Source organism: Eurosta solidaginis, chromosome 2, assembly GCF_040869045.1.
Source record: "Eurosta solidaginis isolate ZX-2024a chromosome 2, ASM4086904v1, whole genome shotgun sequence".
NCBI classification, from domain to species: Eukaryota; Metazoa; Arthropoda; class Insecta; order Diptera; family Tephritidae; genus Eurosta; species Eurosta solidaginis.
Genome location: NC_090320.1, coordinates 11,671,982 through 11,694,627, shown reverse-complemented (window position 1 = coordinate 11,694,627; position 22,646 = coordinate 11,671,982). Strand labels below are relative to the sequence as shown.

Here is a 22,646-nt window from a genome sequence, read left to right as displayed (position 1 = left end):
CCACAGTAACCAGGTAGCCCTGCAGAACATCGCGCACGGTGTCCAGAAATTTGCCTCTCACTAGGATAGCGAGGTCATCTGCATAGGCAACCACCCGACAACCATTGGCTTCCAGCTCCACACGAAGCTCGTTGACTACCACAACCCAGAGGAGAGGAGATAGGACACCCCCCTGTGGCGTACCCCTGCACACCTTCCTCTTAATTATGGCCCCTCCCCACTCCGCTGCGACAATTCTGCCGCATAGAAGTTTGCTAATAAATTCAACCAGAGCTGCCTCGACTCCTAAACCCATCAGAGCTCTTTCGATTGCCCCCGGTAAGACATTGTTAAAAGCCCCCTCGATGTCTAGAAAGGTACCCAGAGCATACTCTTTGTGTTCTAGGGACCCCTCTATTTGCTTTACAATCGAATGGAGAGCCGTTTCCGTCGATCTGCCCTTGCAGTACGCATGCTGTGAAGCCGACAGTAACCCCCGAGGTATCCTTTCCCGTAGGTACAGGTCAATCAACCGCTCAAACGTCTTAAGAAGAAACGACGAGAGACTGATTGGCCTGAAATCCTTAGGTGATACATGAGAGCTTCTGCCGGCCTTCGGAATGAAAATAACCCTAACCGTGTGCCAAGACTTCGGGATATAGTTAAGCCTGAGGCAGTTAGTATAGATGATGGCCAAACAGCGGCAGGAAATTCCCAAAGACCTTTGAAGTTGCGCAGGAATGATTCCATCCGGGCCCGGAGACTTATAGGGCTTGAACGACCCTATAGCCCAGGTTATTTGACTTTCCCGTATTGGAATGGCAGGCACTTCTGCATGGCTAACGACCGCCGACCATGCAGGCAAAGATTCCTGCGCAACTGGGACATCGGGAAAATGATTGTCCAGTAAAAGCTTTAGGGACTCCTCGCTACTCATCGACCAGTCCCCACCATCCTCTCTCAGATACCCCAGCCAAGCAGTAGCGAACGGCGATAAGTTGTTGTTAAGCCAATAACATTTGATTAAGTTATCAATATAGGTTTTTTTCTTCGCAGTCGCGTCATAATCTTCTGAATTTAAAGATTTAGATTTTCCGATTCCTAGTCATAACTATTTGGTTAGAGCGGATTGATGCTCGAGCACTTTCGCTAAACGGCTCTTGTTATAAGCCGCTTATAAATTTGGGGCAGCCGGTGATTTTCGCACTTGCTTACAGTTCGAGGGATGCTGCAGCTTTCAAAAAGCGCTAAATATTGAATGAGCTGTCATGTTTTCTCATTAACAATATGAATCTCTGGATATATTTGAGTTTGACTATACAATTCGCCATTTTTTAAGTAAACTTACCTTGTCAGTTCATGCAATCAACTCCACTTTTTAAGGCTCACACTCAGTAAATAAATTTTAAAAAATGTTTCAGCAGCCACAGTTCATTGAAAACTTATCGCCATAGAAATAATGTAAATGAAACCCCAGAATATATGAAAAACATGCACAAAAGTCATAGATAGACATTTAACCCTTTAGTGTATGCATATAGATATGTGCGCACTTTGGCCTTACGCATTATGAAGGAAAACACAAATTCAACTTTTTTTTTGTGTGCATTACACTCAGCCAAACAAATATGAAAGGAAGTGGTAAATGAGATTGCAACAATATGGCGCAACTTACTTTAATGAGTGCAATAAACAAAGGCACAAAAAAGTTGTTGCATACTTTTAGGAAAACAATGCACGCTAGCATGAAAGTAACAAGAAAATAACGTTAAGTAAACTAGGAAAAACAAAAACTTATAAATTGAGATTTTTTTGTTTTGTTTTTAGCGCGTTATGAAGATTACAAAACCGCAATATGCAGATGACGCCCAAAAGTGTGCAATTGCATTTGTGAAAGCAATGTTTTTGCAAATTTTTAATGAACCCCATGAGAAAAATCAAACGGCTGTGGAGTCTATTGGAAAACGTGAAGAGACTTATATTTTGGTTGTATTTGTTTTTTGTTATTATTCCGGGTTTTGAAGATAAATGTTCGGATTGGCCAAATTTTGTTTCGGTCAGAGCTAGATTAACCTCGGTCGTCTTTTACAGACGTAGAAAGGTTATCGGCCATCTTCATCTGAGGGCACACATTCTCTATGAGATTATCATTAAGCCAATGCTTATCTATGAGGTAACGTTCTTACAACAACACCTCCAAAATTTGGCACAGAGTATCACGCTAAATATATACCCGATGGACTTTGTGCGTAAGGCTGCTGCGTCCCCGTTTTTAAATCAGGCTTCTAAATAAGGGTTATTGGCTTTAGGACTTCGTGGACTCCTACTTTCTGTCAGTTCATGCAATTAGAGTGTACCATCTTCATATCCTCTAACAAGAGTAAAATGGTCCTCATTTGAATGGTAGGTTTGTGGGTTTGGTAGGTAAAGGTTGTGGAATTTCTGTCAGGAGCTCCAAGTAATCTTTAAATTTAATCTGAACAATCAATGTGCGTAGAAAATTTAATATTTAAATCAACCGCTATGTTTAAAGGCCCTAAGTTCTAATGTGGCACATTGAGAATATCGAGTTCCGGTATCACTTTTAGTGTTGCTTGTAGTAGTATATGCCCCTTAAGATATGCAATGAATTTAAGTAGTGGCTGGATATCTAACATATTATCTATGACAATCGCTAAGGTTTACTGAAACCCAAAAGGGACATACATTTAAAATTGCTCTTATTTTGACATTCATGTCGTTCTCGATATTGTTGTAGAGTTATGATATCAGCGCTAGGATTTTTGTGAGTATTACGCGCAGCTTAAAGTATGCAATTTTTAGTTTATTTTATCTAATACTACCAAAGTAATCAACTAATATTTGCCTTAGGCTCACGTGTTATTATTGGGTATGAAGACTAAGCTTTGGCGATATCGGTTTAAATGAAAAAAGTATACAAATTCTATGGTCCTTATTGTCCTTCCTCTGACCATCTCGGGAACTATGCCATTTCCTCCAATTCTAAGCCGATCCTAGTGTTACTACTTGTTTCTTGCTCCAATTCCGTTTTTCAAATTGTCTGAAGATATTTGCTAATATCCCATATGCTACTCTAGCGCGTACTTAATTTAAGTGCAAAATATCATATAAAGCCCTCCCCTGATATTTCGTGCAAACAAAAACTTAATACAAAACGCGTAAATGTATGCAGCGAAAAACCTTAAGCCAAAATTCCAAACTCTAAAAAAAAGTATATTAACTGCTTGGTCTCATTCAGCTCTCAATACATAACTTGCTTACAAAAGTGGAATATACCAGCAAGAATTTTGACTCCTGCATTAACTTGGCATACTTTTAGGTGCATAAACTTGACAAGCTTTTCTTTGTGGTTAGAATATATGAGTAGCACTGAGGTATATTAAAACAAAACAATTTTAAGACTAGCAAGAAATCGTCAATAAATGTTAAGCCTTTAATCCGTCTATAAGAACTTACTAAAATTTAAAATCTCCTAAAAGTATGCAACACAAATATTTTAGCCAGTTTAAAATTGTAACTCCCCAAAATGCAATACCATGAAAACTAACATGAAAAGGAAATGGAGTTGCTTTTTGAGTTTACTGAGCTAGAAATGAATTACATAAGAGACTGAAAGAAATAGTAATAGCGTTGGTGAAAAAAGAGAATAAATATGCAGTGTATACACAGCTGCGCCTGCAAGTATGTTATATAACATACAAAACTCTAAATAAATCACACTGACAATGCAGTAGAAATTTTCGTGCATAGAAGAGATCAAGCGAAAATTTTACAAAAATTTAATAAAAATGAACAAAAAATGCTCTAAAAGAAATGCAAGTAGAGCAAGTGAAAGAAATTCTAGCACTATTATGTTCAACAATGACACATACATATGTACATTTTTGATACTACATATTTATGTAGTACATCTTGCTATATGCTCTCGCTCATAAATACCATTTTCTACGTGTTTTTTAAAATGGTCTGCAAATACCTATTTTGCTTTCGATATTTTTAAATTTTTATTTTTTTTGTATTTACATATGCACGACACATACAAAGATATCTCCCAACAATAATAAAACCTGTAAACGGCATTCCTCGTCTATTTGCAATTTTAAATTTTTGTTGAATTTTGTTTGTGGTATTTCCCATTTAACCACATTATTCACTGTCCCAAAAATATTTATTCCATTTAAATGGACTGCGTGCTACGAATTCTAGTTTGATTACATACACTCATATATTTAGATTAGGGTGCAACGACAGGGTTTTAGCATCTTCCTTTTTGTGGAGGATAGGTGGGATAGACTATCTCTAAATCGCAATAAACTTAGACCAAATGGCAAGAGGGTCTTGTACCACAGAAACGCACGCTTTATGGGCATCTTGAGCAGTGCTGCCAGTATAGAAGAAGCTGGAAGCACAAACTCACTTCACAAAAAGAAATGAATCATCGGTATGGATGAAATAAAATATCCGCTGCGTAATATTACCCAAGAACTATGCCACTAACTGAGCGGTAACCTAACCCAGATGTATTCAAATCACGAGAGGAGAAAGAGTACCACCTACCTACGTATCAATCTCATAGGATAAATAGTTTATGATTGAGTTTCAATATGCACATTTCGACTCGCAGGCTCATAAAACAATTTAAGATACTTCCTATGTCTAAGAATGGATGGTTGCCGGGGATTATAGAAATCGCGCAACTTATGATATTCCAGAAAGCTTTCTGCTGTCCTTGCGGGCACATGAGGCTATCGAGCTTTTAGCAGTATTTCGCAATATTGTTTTTTTTTTGTCTAAGCTTGACAGCCTGTCAAAACTCCGGTTATTTTCTAGTTCGCTGAACTCAAATGTCGAATAAATAAACCCAAATATTCCATATACAAAATACTCGATATTGACCACAACAATCGTTGTAGAACTTCACAATTAAGTTAAAATCAAACTGATTAACTGACTACTATATTGCCACGCTTATACACCGCTCAGTTGCTTCATCACTATCTCTTTCCAGGGTCTAGAGTTTTCGCGAAGAGCCTTCCCGAATAGTTGCTTATTTACTTCTTGCTCTCGTGTGTCTAATATTCTTTCTGTCTATATCTAAGTATGTGTGTGTGTCTTGTCGCTTGTTGTTGTTGTGGTATTCATGCAAGACATTATGTACATGCAGTATGGATGTATGTATGTATGTGTAGCTCTTGTTATTTCGTTCAGTTACATAATTTTTGTTGTTGCACAGCATTTAGTTACTAGCGGCATAGTGATGTGTCGAACTTGCTAATGTTCGCCACAATACTTAAGATCCGCTTACCTGCTATATTTTTATTTTTAAATTGTATCAGTTTTTTTTTTTTTTTTAATAAAAACGTTTGCTCTTTTTCACTCCAACCTAATGACTACCCATGTAAGAATATATGTGTGCATTTGTGTATTGGTTATTGGTGCAAAACCACTAACTATACCAAATATTTTCTATAATAAATAAACAATTTAGTGTCAGGAGTAGGTGCCATAGTAAAAACGAAAACAGAATTAGATACAAAATGGAAAATGATTACTGTCAGATGATTCACCACAGTAGGTCGTGGCAATACAAAAACTATATGGGGCTATGTACACAAGCATGGTGTAATAAAAGTTATGCAGTGATTTTTAGATTGAGTGTTTAGTTTTTTTAGGCAACTTAAGATGAATTAAAAAACTGTATAAAAAAAGGAGTTTCATAAGTATGAAGCCGTTGCCAAAAAATTTAAAACCTTTATTGCATAAATGGACATTTTCAACAACTTGGGTAACTCTTACATTATTTGACAGACATTTTTCGGTGCGCTGTCAAATAAAATACCACTTAGCGTTAACCTGAGATGGAGAGAACGGGCCTTAGACATATTGATAAATAAGTTTAATCAACTCTTTAAAAATAGTATTTGAAAAGCCTAGAATATCAAATATTTTCATAGTGAGCTGCCACCTGTTTCACCGGATGATATTTCAAAGACGCGATGCGGATCGAGTCACGTGACGTTCAATTTATTGAATTTGAGTGTTGGGACTTGTTTTTTTTTTTCACAGCAAAAATATTTAGTTATTATATTAGAATGTAAGTTGTCGTGTAAACTCCATATGGAAGAGGGAGCGAAGCAAGCCTACGTGGCACTGTATGCGTGCAAGAGGATACTATGTAGTTTGCACGTGGGGCCTATCGCCAAAACTCTCACATTGGGTATTTACGGCAACCCCATTACGTTTACCACAAAACTTGAGGGGTATGCAAATTATCAATGAGTGGCATAACGAGAGATCTGGAAAGTATCTCACCTGCAGAGCTGATGGCCAAAAATATATCGGTAGCAATAGTAAGAAGGCTTAAGATCTCAGGGCAGCTTAAATGCAGGCCCTATGGCCACAGCAGTGTAGCGGCATAAAATATAGAGCGAACGGAATATATAAGAGATCTCGGGCCACAAGAGAGCCGGAAATAGTATAAAATACTGTAACGAATGTTAGCAGCACTGAGCGATGCTATCGTCTCTAAGCCGATGCTAAGCAGTGACGTGAATGCACATCAATAATTCAATCATTATGTATCTACATAAACGAAACAATAACTGCGTATACATATATGTACCATGTACGTATACGAGCAGCGGAGAGTCAATGCACTAACACATGCATATATCTGAGAAGTTTGAGAGCTACTGGACCAGTAGATTCTGGAAGCGCCTATAATATGTATAAAATTGTGCAATTTTAGTTATAGCTGAGAAGTTTGAGAGCTCATGGACAATGTTAGTAGATTCTATAAAAATGCGAACGAGGAAACCAAAGAGTATAAAAGGCGACAGATATAGAGGCGCTGTAATTCAGTTTGAGTTGAGCACTCAATCAGTTATTGATTAAGCACGCGATCTGGCGGCCAATAGTAGAGTTTAATTTGAGTTATCAATCAGTTTGGTTATTAAGCCAGCGAGTAGCAAAGTATAAGTGTTATTGTGAAGTACTTTAATAAAGGCCATTTTTCCATTATTCAATATTGGAGTTATTTATTCAACAGTTTAGTGATTCGAACTTAGCAGAGGATTGCAAATAAGAGGATTTGCAAGTAAATTCGTTACAATACTATATACGTGTATTACCAATGGTTTCACATTAACGTAGGTGTCAGTCGGGTCTGATATTTACTGTGTTTATCCAGAAATAAGTACATCCTATAGGGCGCCAGATCACTGCTGCGTATTTCAGGCGTAAACTGTAGCCGTGAAGGAAACAACAGAAATTGATAGTCAGGCGGCGTTCAAGGCATTAATCGCAAGCAAAACTCTATTAAGAAGTGTCCTGGAACGCAAAGAAGCGTTTGAGAGAATTCTCAGGTCGGACCATATATCTGTACTAGGTACCCGGTAATAAAGGTAACGAAAAGGCCGATGAGTTGACAAATAAATGCACAGCACTCGATTAATCGACGGTAGACATCCCAATGCGTTTGGGAGAAATCAAAAGGAGACAGGGGTTGCATATGATCCAACAATCAGTAAAGCCGTGAACAGAAACGCGCGACTGCAAAATATCTAAGATTATGTGCAAATCCTACGACGTCTCTCTAAAAAGTAAAGTATTGTCTCTTGTAGCTGACGATGGGCATTTCAATTGGACACTGCCTGCTGGCCTCACATGCTTACAAGTTAGGCCTAGTCAGTAACAGCACATGTAGTAAGTGCGAGCTAAAAGAAGAAACGGTTGAGCACGATGTGTTTTCAGTCGGCGTCGGAATTTTTTGCCAGGAATTTCCCGGCGAATCCAGTACTTAAAGAAAAATGCGCAGAGCTAGTAGAAGAAGAACGCGCGCTCCCTAGGGAAACGCGTGTCACTCTAGCTCAACATCGATCTATATAGTGTAACAATTTAAACTCTTACCTATCCAGAATCAACCCCTACATTCAAAATGTATGTCCTGCTTGCAATGTGTCCCCACATGATATCAACCATCTCTTAAATTGTAATGTGGAAACAACGCCTCGTAACACCCCTCTCACTATGGTCCACCCCTGTTGAAACAGCAGGTTTTCCAGGGGATCGGTCGCACCTATTGGATGGGGCGAAGCACTGCTACAACAATAACAACGACATTGTCCCCGCGGTAGGTATGCTTGTAGTAAGAGGCGACTAAAATACCAAATTAATTCAAGGGGTTGTGTAGCGCAACCCGCTCAAGGGGTTGCCAGCGCAATATATAGCTACTCCAACCCAAATGTCAACCTCACCTTCGAGCGGCGAATCCCGTTTCACTAACAGACGAGGCTCTGGCGACCCCAAGCTCCTTATGCAACTTGGGGGTGGGATAGAGAGGGATGGCCGGAAGGTGTAATGTGGCCATACAAATCGTTCCCGAGATTGTCGAGCTAGTACCTTAATGGTGCTGTGTTACCGGAGCGTACCGGATCCGTATCCGGCAAAGGACCATCACATCGATAACACTCCCCAAAGCCTTCGGGGAGTAACCTTATCGCTACAACAACAGCAACAACATCTGTTTTCGTGTCCTGAGCTCGCGTGGTCAATGGTCCACCTACTAGGGGCGGCAGAGTTGCCAGATATCGAGGTAGCAATTATGTTAGGTACTAGGCTACATTTAGTTTTTGCCAAGAGGGACGGAGTTATTCTATAACATACATAAATTCTGATGCCTAGTTGAGGTTTCTCCGTTTGGTCGTCAAATAAATTTTGGTAACACTATGTACATATTCAGCCAATGTGTTTTCTTTATTGGCCGGTCAAGTCAAGTTCAATCCAACTTAACCCACCATTCTTTATGAAAAATCGAAGTAATAGAACAAAAATGGAATATACATACTTCTCGAAATCATGGGCAACGCCGATGGTTCGAAAGATTCGCAAGATTTATGGTCCTCCCTATGATGACAACGTAGTGTATCCAATTTGGCTGTATGATCTTTAATCAGACATCAGCATAGTGCAACGAAAAATAGTCCAGCTACCTTCAATTAAGGTTTTTTTCCAGATGTAATAGAAAGTTAAGCAGCCAAACTGCCAACTTGGTATGCACATTGCATATTTGTAGGCACACCTGCTATTATTTCATAAATGCAAAACGGGGTTACCCATATCTAAATCTTAAGGGCTGATAAGTATGAAAAATAGTGCGTTTAACATGCTTCTAAAGCTTCTTTTAACAAATTGTTTCCTCAGGCAAACGAACTACACAAAGCTGCATGCATCTTCTACATAATAAGTAAAACTTTCCTAGACACATGTCTATTCAGTTTCAGATATGCATACAATATTTCGTAAGAAACCATGTGTGTTGTTGCTAGAAACGCATGCGTACATATACATACATCATATATGTAACAGGTGCGTGTGATAAGTGGCAAATAATTACCTTGAATTTTCTGCTGGTGGCAACATCACGAACAAGTAGCTGCCAACTGAAAACCAAAAGCGAGTGGAAAAATCATGAAAAGTGTGAAAATAAAGTGTTAAAAAGGAGATATAATAGCCGTGTTTTTTAACACGCGTATATCCGTTTACGCTTAAACTTTATATTGACTGCTAAGAGACAAACTATAAATACACCTCTGAAATTGCTGCGCATAAATTTTGTCCTACTAAATTTCAATACGCATTATACTCAGATGTAACTGAAATATGTGTCTTTGTTTCACCCTCTACACTAATTCTATGTATTATATGTGTGTCCACAATTCATCGCAACTGATTCAGCTATATGTTATACCCTATGGCCATCAGAGCGATGCGTCTCCGCTTTTCGGTACACCCTGTTGTTGTAGCTAGTGGTTTAACCACAGCCGCTAACTGGGTCTCCTAAGCATTATCTAAGCGAAGATAGGCGTTTTTTTACACGCGCAAACGAAACGTATACGCGCGTGTTAAAAAACACGGCTAATATATGTAGTACGAAGCAGCGTTACACAAGTACCAGGTGAAGTATAGTACGGCATTGCATACTTCAAGGCACTTATGCTGATATTTAAGGGCCGTTTAAACTTGACTTATCCATATCCATATAAAACAGCCGATCCAACCAACCTTATGGAAATCAATGTAATCGATTAATGGTGCCATACCATAACGCTAAAGCCATAACCATACCATAGCCAACCAATTGGTTTTTGGGTTTTCGCCATATCCATAATCTAAAAATATTTGAGTTGGAGAATTTATTAAATTTTTGTAGAATTTATTTATTGTTTTGGATACGTTTTGACTAAAAGACTTATTTTTTGTGGTATATGTCAGTAATTTGTTTCTTCATTTTATGAAAATTTCACGATTTTTAGGTTAAGGCACCAATAATTTATGCCAATTTGATATGGATAAGTAAAAATATGGTTATGACTATGTCAACTTTGCCAGACCCTTTAAAGCCACATATACGGATGCAAATGCTATTGTATTGGTGTGGCCAATGATGTTTATTTATATTGTAACGAAATCCTTTTATTTGCAACCCTCTGCTAAGTTCGTATCGCTAAACTGTTGAATAAATAACTCCAATATTGAATAATTGAAAAATGGCCTTTATTAAAGTGCTTCACAATAACACTTATACTTTGCAACGAATAGTTAGCTTAATAACCAAACTGATTGATAGCTCCAATGAAACTCTACTATTCAAAATAATACTGCTATAGCTCGCTAGATAGCGCTTAATCGAAACTGCTTGACAGTTCAAATCAAACTGAATTACTTCTTACTCGCCTGCCCCGCTTTTATAGTTTACGCTGCATACTTCTAGGCTCTTCGATTTCCAGAACTTACTAGTTAGTTTCGGCTACAAAATCGCCAGCCACAACTACGTGCACAAATTATTGCTCTCGCTTGTGACAACTCAGATAAGATATATGCATGTGTTTGTGCATTGCCGCTCCGCTGCTCGTATACGTACATATGTGTAGACGCAATTATTTATTCGTTTAGGTAGATACATAATGATTGAATTATTGATGTGAATGTTTGTAGTTTACAGTCTCTCGCGCATACATAGACGTATAAGTAAATGCATCTGTGTGTGACATCTTTCGGCTGCCTTATATATGTGTATACATGATTTGATTATTGACGTAAATAATGCTTATCGTGGCCTTAGCATCGCCTTAGTGATGGTATAACTTAGCGATGCTAATATCCGTGACACTGCCCTCCACCTAAGTCTGATCGTCCCGGTCAGACAAATCTCTCGATCTAAACGCTGCTAGCATCGCCAAATGTACCACTCTTCTATTTCGTGATTTCCCAATTGCTTGTATGCGGTAGATGACATCACTGATCGTCTTCACAACTCTGTACGGGCCTTCCCAACTGCCCCGATATTTGGATGGAACACCTTTCCGCCGGTGAGGGTTGTATAGCAGTACCAAATCTCCCTCCCGGAAACCTTCCGAATTATTTTCCCTGTCGTACCTGTGTTCCATCTTACTACTCATTATTCTGGATCGTTCCCTCGCACTCTGTTGCTTGGCCAATGAAGAACTACTTTGTAGAGCTTGTTCTTGACGGATTGGCTTCACATACTGAGTATCGTTCCGACTTTTTCCAACAGAAGTGCGCGCTGGCTTGAAACCATCCTTGCATTCTTTCTGGAAAATTCTTTTAGTCATCTTAGTGCGTCCATTAGGTTTTGTCGATGCCGGTCTTTTTCTCGCAGGTACTTTTAATTTCGGTTTATTTGGCCCATTCGTTCCATCAACCTTTGCTCGATCTACTTACCTTGACTTTCGTGGTCTCTGTCGAATCTCCTCCACCAGCACTCGCTTACTGCTGAACCCTTTTTCCAAACTGAAGTTAAGTGGCACATCTTGGTTCTCATAATGCATCACCCTTCTCTGCATATCGATCTTGATGTCATGGTCAACCAAGAAATCCACTCCCAATATAACTTCATCAACAATCTCCGCCACAACGAATTTGTGTAAAACCATGACCTTCCCAATTAAGACTTCAAATGATCACTTCTCCCCGGACTTGGTTATACTCGCCAGTGACCGTACGCAACCTCGCTCCAGGTAATGACTTTACTCTCTTGTAGACCAAATCAGATCGAATCAAGGAATGAGATGCGCCCGTATCTACAGTCAGTACATGTTCTTTACCATCCACATTCCCTCTGACGGTAAGGCTGCTCGATTTTCTACCAATTTGCAACATGGATATCACAGGGCATTCAATAGCTGGATCTAGCTCTCGATCTCTACCTCTTACTCGCTCTTGCTCATCTCCTCCAGCTTTGCGTTTACGGCCACCCACATTGTTGGAACTATTAAGACCAAGATCGCAATGACGTGCAATGTGACCGGACTTCCCGCATTTGAAGCATTTGATAACTTTTTCACTCCGATTTTGTGATCCTTTCAGCGCCTCCAATATTGTGTCTACCCACTCTGGTCTTTCTACTTCCACACGGCGTGCTTTGAAAACTGGCTTACACAGAAGCAACGCTGTTTCCTGAATCAGAGCTTGTGACACCGTTTCTGCGAATGTTGGCTTTGGGTTTGCGTATGTGGCTCGCTTCGTTTCAACGTCCCGTATGCCATTTATAAAGCTCTGAATTTTTACTCTTTCGGTGTATTCCACGGGTGCGTCGGCATTCGCCAAATGTGCAAGCCTTTCGACATCTGACGCAAACTCCTGCAAAGTCTCATTAGCTTTTTGGTAGCGGTTTTGCAACTCTATTTGGTGTATCTGCTTCCTGTGTTCGCTTCCGCATCGCCTCTCTAGAGCGCTCATCAATGTTTCGTAGTTGTTCCGTTCTCCCTCGGGAATAGTCTGTAGGATTTCCGCTGCTGACCCCTTCAATGCCACGAACAGTGCAGCAACTTTATCTTCCGCATTCCAGTTGTTTACTGCTGCGGTCTTCTCAAACTGTAGCTTGAAGACCTGGAAAGGAACAGAGCCGTCAAAAGATGGAGTTTTTACCTTCGTATTACTCGCTGAAGTAGCCGGCCGATTAAGTTGCAACTGCTCCATACGACCTTTTAATTCATCTACTTCTGTCTGAAATTGAGCCATTTTTGCATCCTGCGCTTCCAGTTTTGATGATACCTGTTCCAAAATTTCTGCCGACATTTCAGATATACGCGCCTCTTGCGCTTCCAATTGAGATGCCATATATGTCTTTTGATCTTCGAATTGAGATGACACTTGCGACGTCATTCCTGAAATACGTGCCTCCTGTGATTCCAGTTGGGATGCCATATATGTCTTCTGCTCTTCCAGTTGGGATGCCATATATGTCTTCTGTTCTTCCAGCTGTGTTTCTACCTTGGATGTAATCTGTGTCGACATTTCTGACATACGCGTTTCTTGTGCTTCAATCTTCGATGTTATGCGTGTCTCCTGCGATTCCAATTGTGATGCCATATTTGTGGATATTTGTGATGACATTTCTGTTATACGTGCCTCTTGCGCTTCCAGTTGGGATGCCAATTGCGACGACATTGATGCTACTGTCGATGTTTGTGCAGATATTGCAGCCAATATCATGTTCAAGTCTGTGCTGGTAACTGTCTGCGATGTTTCATTTTTCTCTTCAATTTTTGTTGTCTCCTCATCATCAAGATGAAAGACATACTCTTCCACGTTAATTCCCTCTAATTCCATTGCGTCTCGTAGTCGTGCCTGAAGTTCGAGTTTATTGCCGGTTGTATTCAATCCACGGCTGTCCAACTCCTTCTTCAGTTGCTGGATCTTCAATTCACTGAACTTTGCCATGTCCTTGTTGTCCTCTGGAATTTATTCAACAATTCCTCTTCTGACACCAATTGTAACGAATTCAGTTGCAAATCCTTTTATTTGCAACACTCTGCTAAGTTCTTATCGCTAAACTGTTGAATAAATAACTCCAATATTGAATAATTGAAAAATTGCCTTTATTAAAGTGCTTCACAATAACACTTATACTTTGCAACGAATAGTTAGCTTAATAACCAAACTGATTGATAGCTCCAATGAAACTCTACTATTCAAAATAATACTGCTATAGCTCGCTAGATAGCGCTTAATCGAAACTGCTTGACAGTTCAAATCAGACTGAATTTCTTCTTACTCGCCTGCCCCGCTTTTATAGTTTACACTGCATACTTCTAGGCTCTTCGATTTCCAGAACTTACTAGTTAGTTTCGGCTACAAAATCGCCAGCCACAACTACGTGCACAAATTATTGCTCTCTCTTGTGACAACTCAGATAAGATATATGCATGTGTTTGTGCATTGCCGCTCCGCTGCTCGTATACGTACATATGTGTAGACGCAATTATTTATTCGTTTATGTAGATACATAATTTTTGAATTATTGATGTGAATTTTGTAGTTTACAGTCTCTCGGGCACCAATCGTCGCTTCTAAACTATGAGACGGCAATGAAAAATTCCAAGTGGGTTGCAGCCACTCTACACCTGTCGCTTGTCTAAGGGACCTCCATTTCTTCTGCTGCCAATTTCGGACCATTGTGTTTTGTTTCTCTGCTAAAATTTATTCCATACACGAAATTTTCTTTACTTGGAAGGCCAAAAATCTTCTGAAAGGTCATCCTATCTTCCTTCGTCACAGTTCATTGATCTGAGTCATACATCAGGAGAGATATCAACTACACAGGCCGACAAATTTTAGACTTAAACATTAGCCCATACGTTTCTAAAGACCTTCGGTATGCTGAATCTGAATCCGGTGTCGGATTTTTTAAATTGGTTCTGGTTTTTAAGATGCATGTAAACTGTATCAGGTTTGCGATAATTTCTCCATAAACAATTTCTTTACAAATTTGAAGTCTACTTTTAGGCACGTAAGCCACTTAATAACTGCATGTAGGCGGATTCAACAAGCCATGGTGGTTCTGAACAAAATTATAGCTGTATTTCGTTGCTAACTATTACAATTAAAACACTAGCTAGCTTACCGAATTGCATGGAAAGCAACAATAAAAAGTAATCGAGTTGAGTTGGCTAAGCGGTTTCAGTTGAAACTGATAAACTTCCACCATCTGTATGGTTTTGCCATAAGGAAACTGTTTAGCTAGTTGAAACGTTTTTTTCAAGCTCGCTTTCAAAAAAAAGCAACTTATATTAAAACATTTCGGTTAAAATAATTATTGGTCGTTTAAAGTTATAAGATATCGACTACTCAATCGGTTGTACAACTCCAAACTAAATATAAGAAAGTCTGCCTCGAAGTATGCTAAACTTAAGCGAGCCGGAAAAGTATTAGCTTTTTTCTGGGTATAGACCTCGTTTAAATTTTGTAAGCCTGTGCCATCCGCCGTTCCGGAAAATCAACAAAACAAAATGAGTCATTTGGCATATCGTGTATGAGCTTGGGCAGGTTAAGTAGGTCTGAAGCCCCACTGATATGTTTCAAACACATAATTGACTTTACTATTAATTGAGGCTGATTCCGTGGTAATTAGGGCCGTGTCCGGCATCGCCCTTTTTGCAGTGTTGGCAGAATATTTTGAGGCATTAGCTCGTCCCACCCACCCGTCTCACATTGTCATAGTCGGATGGTGGAACGTATATTTTATCTTCAGCGATTGTGGTATCGGCTTCGTAACCTCTCCCCTCTACGGTTGTTCTTCACTGAACGAAGTTACGTGCCTATCTTGGCTACCACGTCATGGTGGGCGGAGCTGTTATTTGGACTTCGTAGAGTACGCACATCAAGGACCTTGAGGTTATGATGTCGACAATCATGTAATCAATTTGGCTGTGTATTCTTTAAAAATGAGACAACCTGGTAGCTTCGTGGGTGTTTTTTATTTTTGTGGAACCACCCTTTTCTCTACCATTTCGCTATGAAGAAACAATACGTCAACCTTAACCAAAACATTGTTGGAGCACATACACACAGAGATTGTCACTGGATCCGTTTCAAGCTCAGAACTGGCTTTTTATCATAACGTTATCCTTTTCCCGTTAACAACTTTTTCGAAAATGTGACCGAAAGCTTTTTATAGTAAGCTTCATAGTTAATTGACACCACGCATCAGCTTTTCCTTCGCGCTGAAATGCTTTTAGTGTTAGCATGAAAAGAAAAAATTTCACTTTTCTGTGATTGTTTAAATTGCGTATTTGGTTTTATTTTTATTTATTCTTTTCTTTGCATATTATAACAAAGATATTACTTTTTTGTACTGAAAGCTTACTCCTAGCCTCATCATCAATCATGTTTACCTGGATTCAATCATGTTTACCTGGACATCCCAAGCTCATTGCTTCGTGCATTAACCCACATACGCCCATTCCATAAAGACACGTTTCATTTAGGTTTGTACTTTGTATACTTAAACATCCCAGGAGTAAAGTTAGCAAGAGGACCTTTTGTAAAGCATTACAAATCAGCGCCTGAGCAAGACCAAAGTATATTTGCACAGCGTTATACTGAGAGAGCTTCCTGTAGGCCTACTCAGGAAGCCAGTTAGCAATGTGTTAAGCAGGTAAGCTTCCTTACAACGAAAAATGTGCTAGCTGTGTGAGCTATTCTCACATTAGCGAAATAAAATGCCTTGCAGTTTGGCCCATTTTATCCACACAAAGAAATAAGCAACGAAATCATCCACTTAGTAAAGCCCTCTTGGTCCAATCCATTATAGAACAGCTTCTATAAGTACTTTATGCTATTTTCCTTTTCTACTGGGATGTTACTCATATGCGTGCGAATACGCATGAAAAGTAGTGCGGGTGTCGTGAGTGATACTCACACAAGTGCAGATAAACAAACATAGCGTTCATGGATATGTTCGACTTATGGCTAGGCCAATGTGGCGCTCAATTGTGACCTTGCCGTACACATATTTTTCATTTTATCACTATGGATATATGTATGTGTGTGTGAATGTACTGTGTTTATGGGTATAAACCAGGGCTCCATAAAAAATGTCTGAAATGCGCTAAAATATCGTGGAATCCGCCTTATTAGCATAGCATATAAGGTCCTGTCAAGCGAATTGTGCGAAAGATTGAATTCCACCCTGAATCGGCTGATTGGACCTTATCAGTTCCCGGCAAACTCAACTCTGGGTGTCTATACAGCTATCTTTTAAATTTAAAATATTATCATCTGATAGGAGTCGGAGGACATAGACAAAATTTTGTCTTCAAAAATTAGCATTTGTTGAAACATTTCAATAGAAGAGTTTTGACAGAAGATTATATTACAAAAGATTCATGTTGCTTTACTCGATTTTGTCGCGTAAATATGTATGTGTGTGGCGCCGAAACCAAAGCGAAATATTCAACATTTGATGGAATGTATGTGATGTGGTGAGAGGCTCTCGCTGAATGCGGTTTTGAATTTTTGGTTCCCAACGAACATTCACACAAACTGCTTAGTTTTAAAAAAAATTATTTTTATTTAAACAATTTTGCTTACATTAGAAAAGAGTCAACTATTTTTTTTTTTTTCATGCGAATCTGAAAGGAATAGTTTAAAGCTTTATTGCAAGTAAGGTATATTTCAATTGAGTTATTCCTTTCTTGATTTATTGCTTTCAACAATTGTTCATCAAATTGTCTCGCTACATTTATATATTTAATGAAAACCGGTCTCAAATCGAGCCTTTTTTGTGAGGAACTATTATCAAGTGAAAGATCAGAATTCGCACCACGCTTCCACCCATGAAAATCTATTACTTTCGAATATTTTGTATGGATACCACTTTCATTTACCGATGATATTTGTATGGCGGCCGCCGTGGTTGTGTGTTGGTAGCGTGCTCCGCCTACCACACCGAGGATCCTGGGTTGACGCCCCGGGAAAAGCAACATCAAAATTTTAGAAATAAGTTTTTTCTCTGCAGTGATTTGGCAAGCACTACTAGCGTATTTCTGCCATGAAAAGCTCTCAGTGAAAACTCATCGGCCTTGCAGATTCCCTTTGGAGTCGGCATAAAACAAGTAGATCCCGTCCCACCAATTTGTAGGAAAAGGTAAAAGGAGTACGACGCAAATTGGAAGAGAAGCTCGGCCTAAAATCTCTTCGGATTTTATCGCGTCTTGCATGTATTTTTTATTTATTTGTATGGTATATATGGGATTTATTTATTTTATTTATTTTTATTTATTTATTTATTTACAGTCTTGTAGACTTAATTTCTTAAATTACATCTATGAGATCTCTTTATGTTATTGCTAATTGATTTTTGTTTTTACATCATTAAATTAATTAATTGATGTATATTAGAACGATTTTCCGTTATCCCTTGTCAACTTTGGTTTCGAAACAAATCGGTTTCGGCGTTGTGCCATCATCAGTGTCGATTTTCGTTCTGATCTGTTGTTGTCGTGTGTCTTGTATTTATCAGTCAGCCACACAAATCGATCAGTAAAAACCACCCTCGGTTCTGAATGAACACGCAGCACATACACATAAATATGCACAAGCATGAATTTTGACAATACCTGTTCATATAAATATTTACGAACTATAAATACAAGACAAACGACAACAACAGATCAGAACGGAAATCGACACTGATGAAACCAGTTTGTCTCGAAACCAAATTTGACAAGGGATGACGAAAAACCGTGCCAATATACATCATTTATCCACCCTGTCGGAAAATCAAAAAAAAAAAAAAAACAAAATAAGTCGATAAATTATTTGTGTTCTCTCGCTTGAGCATAATCATTTTTCATCAATTCTGGGTATTTTTCTTGCTCAGAGAGGAAGGAAAATCATTCTTAAGAAAACTTATGTGGCGGATATTAGCAATTTCGACTTATCAATATGCCGGTAGTAAATAAATTATACGCAACAACAACGGCAATGTAAACGGATGAGGCAGCAATCAGCTACGAACGCAAGTAAACAGCCACAAAGGGCGCAGAGGAGTGAGTGTTATTCTGGAGCACTGGCATACACTACTCTTTGGCATATTTGCCGTCCACTTGATGGTGTAATTAGTTCCATGATTTGAGGCGGCTTTTTGTATTTGCGTTTTTTGTTTTTTATTGCAGTATGCATTTTCCCATTGAAAAGTTTTTTATACGCTTTGCTACCTACGTAGAAATATTTTCAATGAGATATCTCAGTAAACACTTGATATATAGCATTTGGGAGTGTGATTTTGCAAAAAATTCATTTAATTCTCACCTTGTACATCACTTGAACTTTCTGCTGTCACTTCAAAAGCTTGCCATTGTAGAAGTAATGCTTTTAAGAAGTCACTACAAATAATCTTTAGCGGTTGGTACAAACCTGGTGTAAACCGGTCAAAGGCTGTATTTTTAATATAGGGTTTTATATCCACACACTACTTTGCTATTTTGTAGCAAAGAATTCTGCAATTCATAAGGTTGAGGTGTTAAATACGTCAGTTTAATTCCGAAGATACCTGTTAGTGGAACGCGGTGGAACAGCATACAAGAAGCCCCAGGAATGAGTAGGATGGGTCAACTGCAAACGTCACGCACAGTTGGACGAAATACGGTATCACGTAATAGTTTATTTGGAACTATACATTATGGTTTCTTCGGTACACAATGACACATAGCGAATAAAAAGGCGTTTACTCAAACGGATGAAACAAACTGCGCCCCATTTTCCGACACACATCCCACGGAGCTGGTCTAGCTGAAATTCTGACTTACTATATTTTATAATTCTTGATAAATTTAAAAATATTAATTGTCCCGATATGATTGTTGAAAGAATCCCGAAACATATTCGAGAACAATCACTAAATTGTACCGAGCTGCAAACAGTTTTCATATATTACCGAAATTACGCTTTAAACAATTCTAAAATGATTCTGGAAAGAATCAAAGTTTTTCGAAATTGGTCCGGAAGCGATCGGAAGACAGTCCCGAAACTATTTAGAAAATAAACTTGCAATTATACCGAACACAATCCCAAAATAAACATAAAAGTAAATCTGCAATTTTCTCAAAACAGTCCCAATGTTAGCCTTAAAACAATTCCTAAATTATTCAAAGGTAATCCTAAACTGGTCCGAATTGATTCCGAACTTGTTTTCAACTTATCCCGAAATCAATGTCAAAATGGTCCACTCACTCCACCCACAAACTCGAAGTTATTCCGAAACCAATAAGTAAATGATACCAGAGATAGTGCCGAAATGTGCCCTAAAAGAGCCCGAAATGATCCTGAATTTATACGGGAAACATTTAGAAAAACAGCCCAGAAATTTAGCCAGGAAGAAAATAGTTCCCAATTAATCACAGAATGATCTTGCAATTATGATGATATCGTCCGGCATTTATCCAGTAAACAGTCCTTAGAGTATCCCCAAACGATAATCCAACACTGGTGAATCGAGGGGAAAGACGCCACTGCTCACTTGTAGAAAATCGGTTATACCTTGATCTATATCAACGGCGAGCACCACTCCATAAACACGGTTACCGAATTGAGAATGTGTTAGTATATACGAGCACTACGGCAAAATAACTTATTTATTTAGTTTGACTTCAGCGCTTGTACAGTGATCATGTGTCACACGCACTCTTTATTGCTTTGTTTTAAGAAAGCGTGCGACAGTTCCTTGCAGTACGAGCATCGAAGCTAAATAAGTTTTCGTTGATTTTGACGAAGTTGTCTTTGTACTCACCATGGCGGAACCATACAAGGTGACAGCACGGGACAGCTGATTATAAACTTTTTTTTATTTGATTTGATACATCAACTTCCGGCGCTGTACGATTTTGACATTTGTCTATCCAATTTACAAAAACAAAGTACATGGAACTTTTATTTATGTTTGTAGGTATGTCACCATGCTGCCACCTTGTATTGTTCCGCCATGGTACTCTCGCTCATCATACACGTATATAAATGGCCGCTTAGGAGGTGCTAAGGTCGCGCCCACCCCTGATCGTGGGAAGAAACGAGACGATCGTCTTTGGGGCTATGAAAAAGGATCGTCTCTAAAATTTGTTCATCATTACTGATTTTCGAAGTGAACATTTTTCACGCGAATCTTTCTATTTAATTATCGATTACATTAAATGTACACAAATAATCTCGTTATATGTAAACTTGATGTAATAGCACCAGAACAGTGCCACCTGCACTAATCTTACAACAAATCCATAATAAATAAACTAAACGTTCACATATGTCCCATCCCTAGGAACGAGATTATTAACTGTCAAATTTTCTCGTTTATCTTTTATTTCGTTCTTCCATTTATACTATGTTCAAACAGAAAAATAAATTGAGGCAATTTCGATTTAAATTGAGTGGTGTTCATACAACTTTATTTAGCTTATACAATAGTAATTTGATAGCTGGTTGGCTCATCTCTACAGTAACAACATATCTTTATTAAGACTGTCAAAATGTGCGTGATGATATTAGGTGAATGGAATGGACTGAAAACACAACACTTTGAAATTTTTGTGCATTGTAAGAAAATGTGTTCAATGTTTTGGTTTCATTTTGAGTTTGCCATCTTCTTTTGACAATCCCTACTCCAGTGAAATGAAAGACATAAAATCAGCTGATGAGATGCGCCAACAATATAGTTCAGCCATGCGTAATTGACGTTTAAATATACTCAATAAACACACTTTACAATGTTGCATTTGCAGTTTGAAACAATTTTTTTTAAATTGGCAATTTATTATTACAATTTATTATATGACAAATTGCGTAATAAATTGCCCAAATGGTATAAATTGCCAATTTGGTGTGTGTTTGAACCTAGTATTAGAGAGTATACACTAGAGGTGGTAAATTTGTTCATAATTACCGACTATCGGTCTTTGCTACTATACTGCTATAGCCCTATATCTAAAGGGCGAATTAATGGTGACTTATAACCATAAAGCCATAACCAGATAAAACAGCTGATCGAACCTACCTAGCGTTATGTTATGGCACCATTAATCGATTACATTGATTTCCATAAGGTTGGTTCGATCAGCTGTTTTATCTGGTTATGGCTTTATGGTTATAAGTCACCATTAATTCGGCCTTAACCCTAACGAGATTATTAACTGTCAAATTTTCATGTTTGTCTTTTATTTCGTGCTGCTTCCGTCTAGTGATGACAACCTAATGATTGTTCTAGGTCTATGGAGAAAATCGGCATCTCTTAAATTTGTTCAAAATTATCGATTATCGAAGGGAAACCCTTACATGGAAAATCTAGTTATTTAAGTACCGTTTAAGAGTTATTATTATTATAAGGCCTGGAAGCACTGCAACCTTTGGGTAGATCTACTGTACATGACCTTTCAGCCCAATTTTGTATGTGGAGGCTTTTAATGTAGCTAAGTACCTTTTCAGGCTTTAGTAGTTAAGTGTGAAAATCAAAATGGTCTCGTTATATGTAAGCTTGTTCTTAAGTTACATTTAAACTTGGTATAAAAGTACCAAAGAATTAACTAAGATCACGTTTACACATGCCCTAATCTAAAATAAATTACTAGGTTACTAGCTGTCAAATTTTCATCATTCTCTTTTATTTCGTGCTTCCATTTAGAGTTTAAACTTTATATATGAAAGTTAATCGGCATCTCTAAAATTTGTTCATAATTACCGATTATCAATTTATATGGGAAATCTAGTTATTTAAGTACGAAAATGAAAATAATAGCATTATTTGTAAATTTTGTCTTTGCTACTAAACTGCTATAGCCCTATATATAACTCTATTT

General features: G+C 38.4%; 1 protein-coding gene across 22 annotated transcripts in view; it reads left to right on the top strand.

The window, feature by feature from the left end:
• The window catches only part of Nckx30C (solute carrier family 24 member Nckx30C), an 849,440-nt gene that overhangs the window by 803,725 nt on the left and 23,069 nt on the right, over positions 1-22,646 (top strand). Inside the window, exon 10 of one of the 22 annotated variants that reach the window (XM_067764409.1) lies at positions 22,032-22,633. The exons of the other annotated variants lie outside the window; for them this stretch is intronic. Within the exon in view, the coding sequence (XP_067620510.1) occupies positions 22,032-22,146 (115 nt within the window). The 3' untranslated portion in view covers positions 22,147-22,633. Of the gene's footprint in view, positions 1-22,031; positions 22,634-22,646 lie in introns of those variants that run through there. 22 annotated transcript variants of the gene reach the window in all.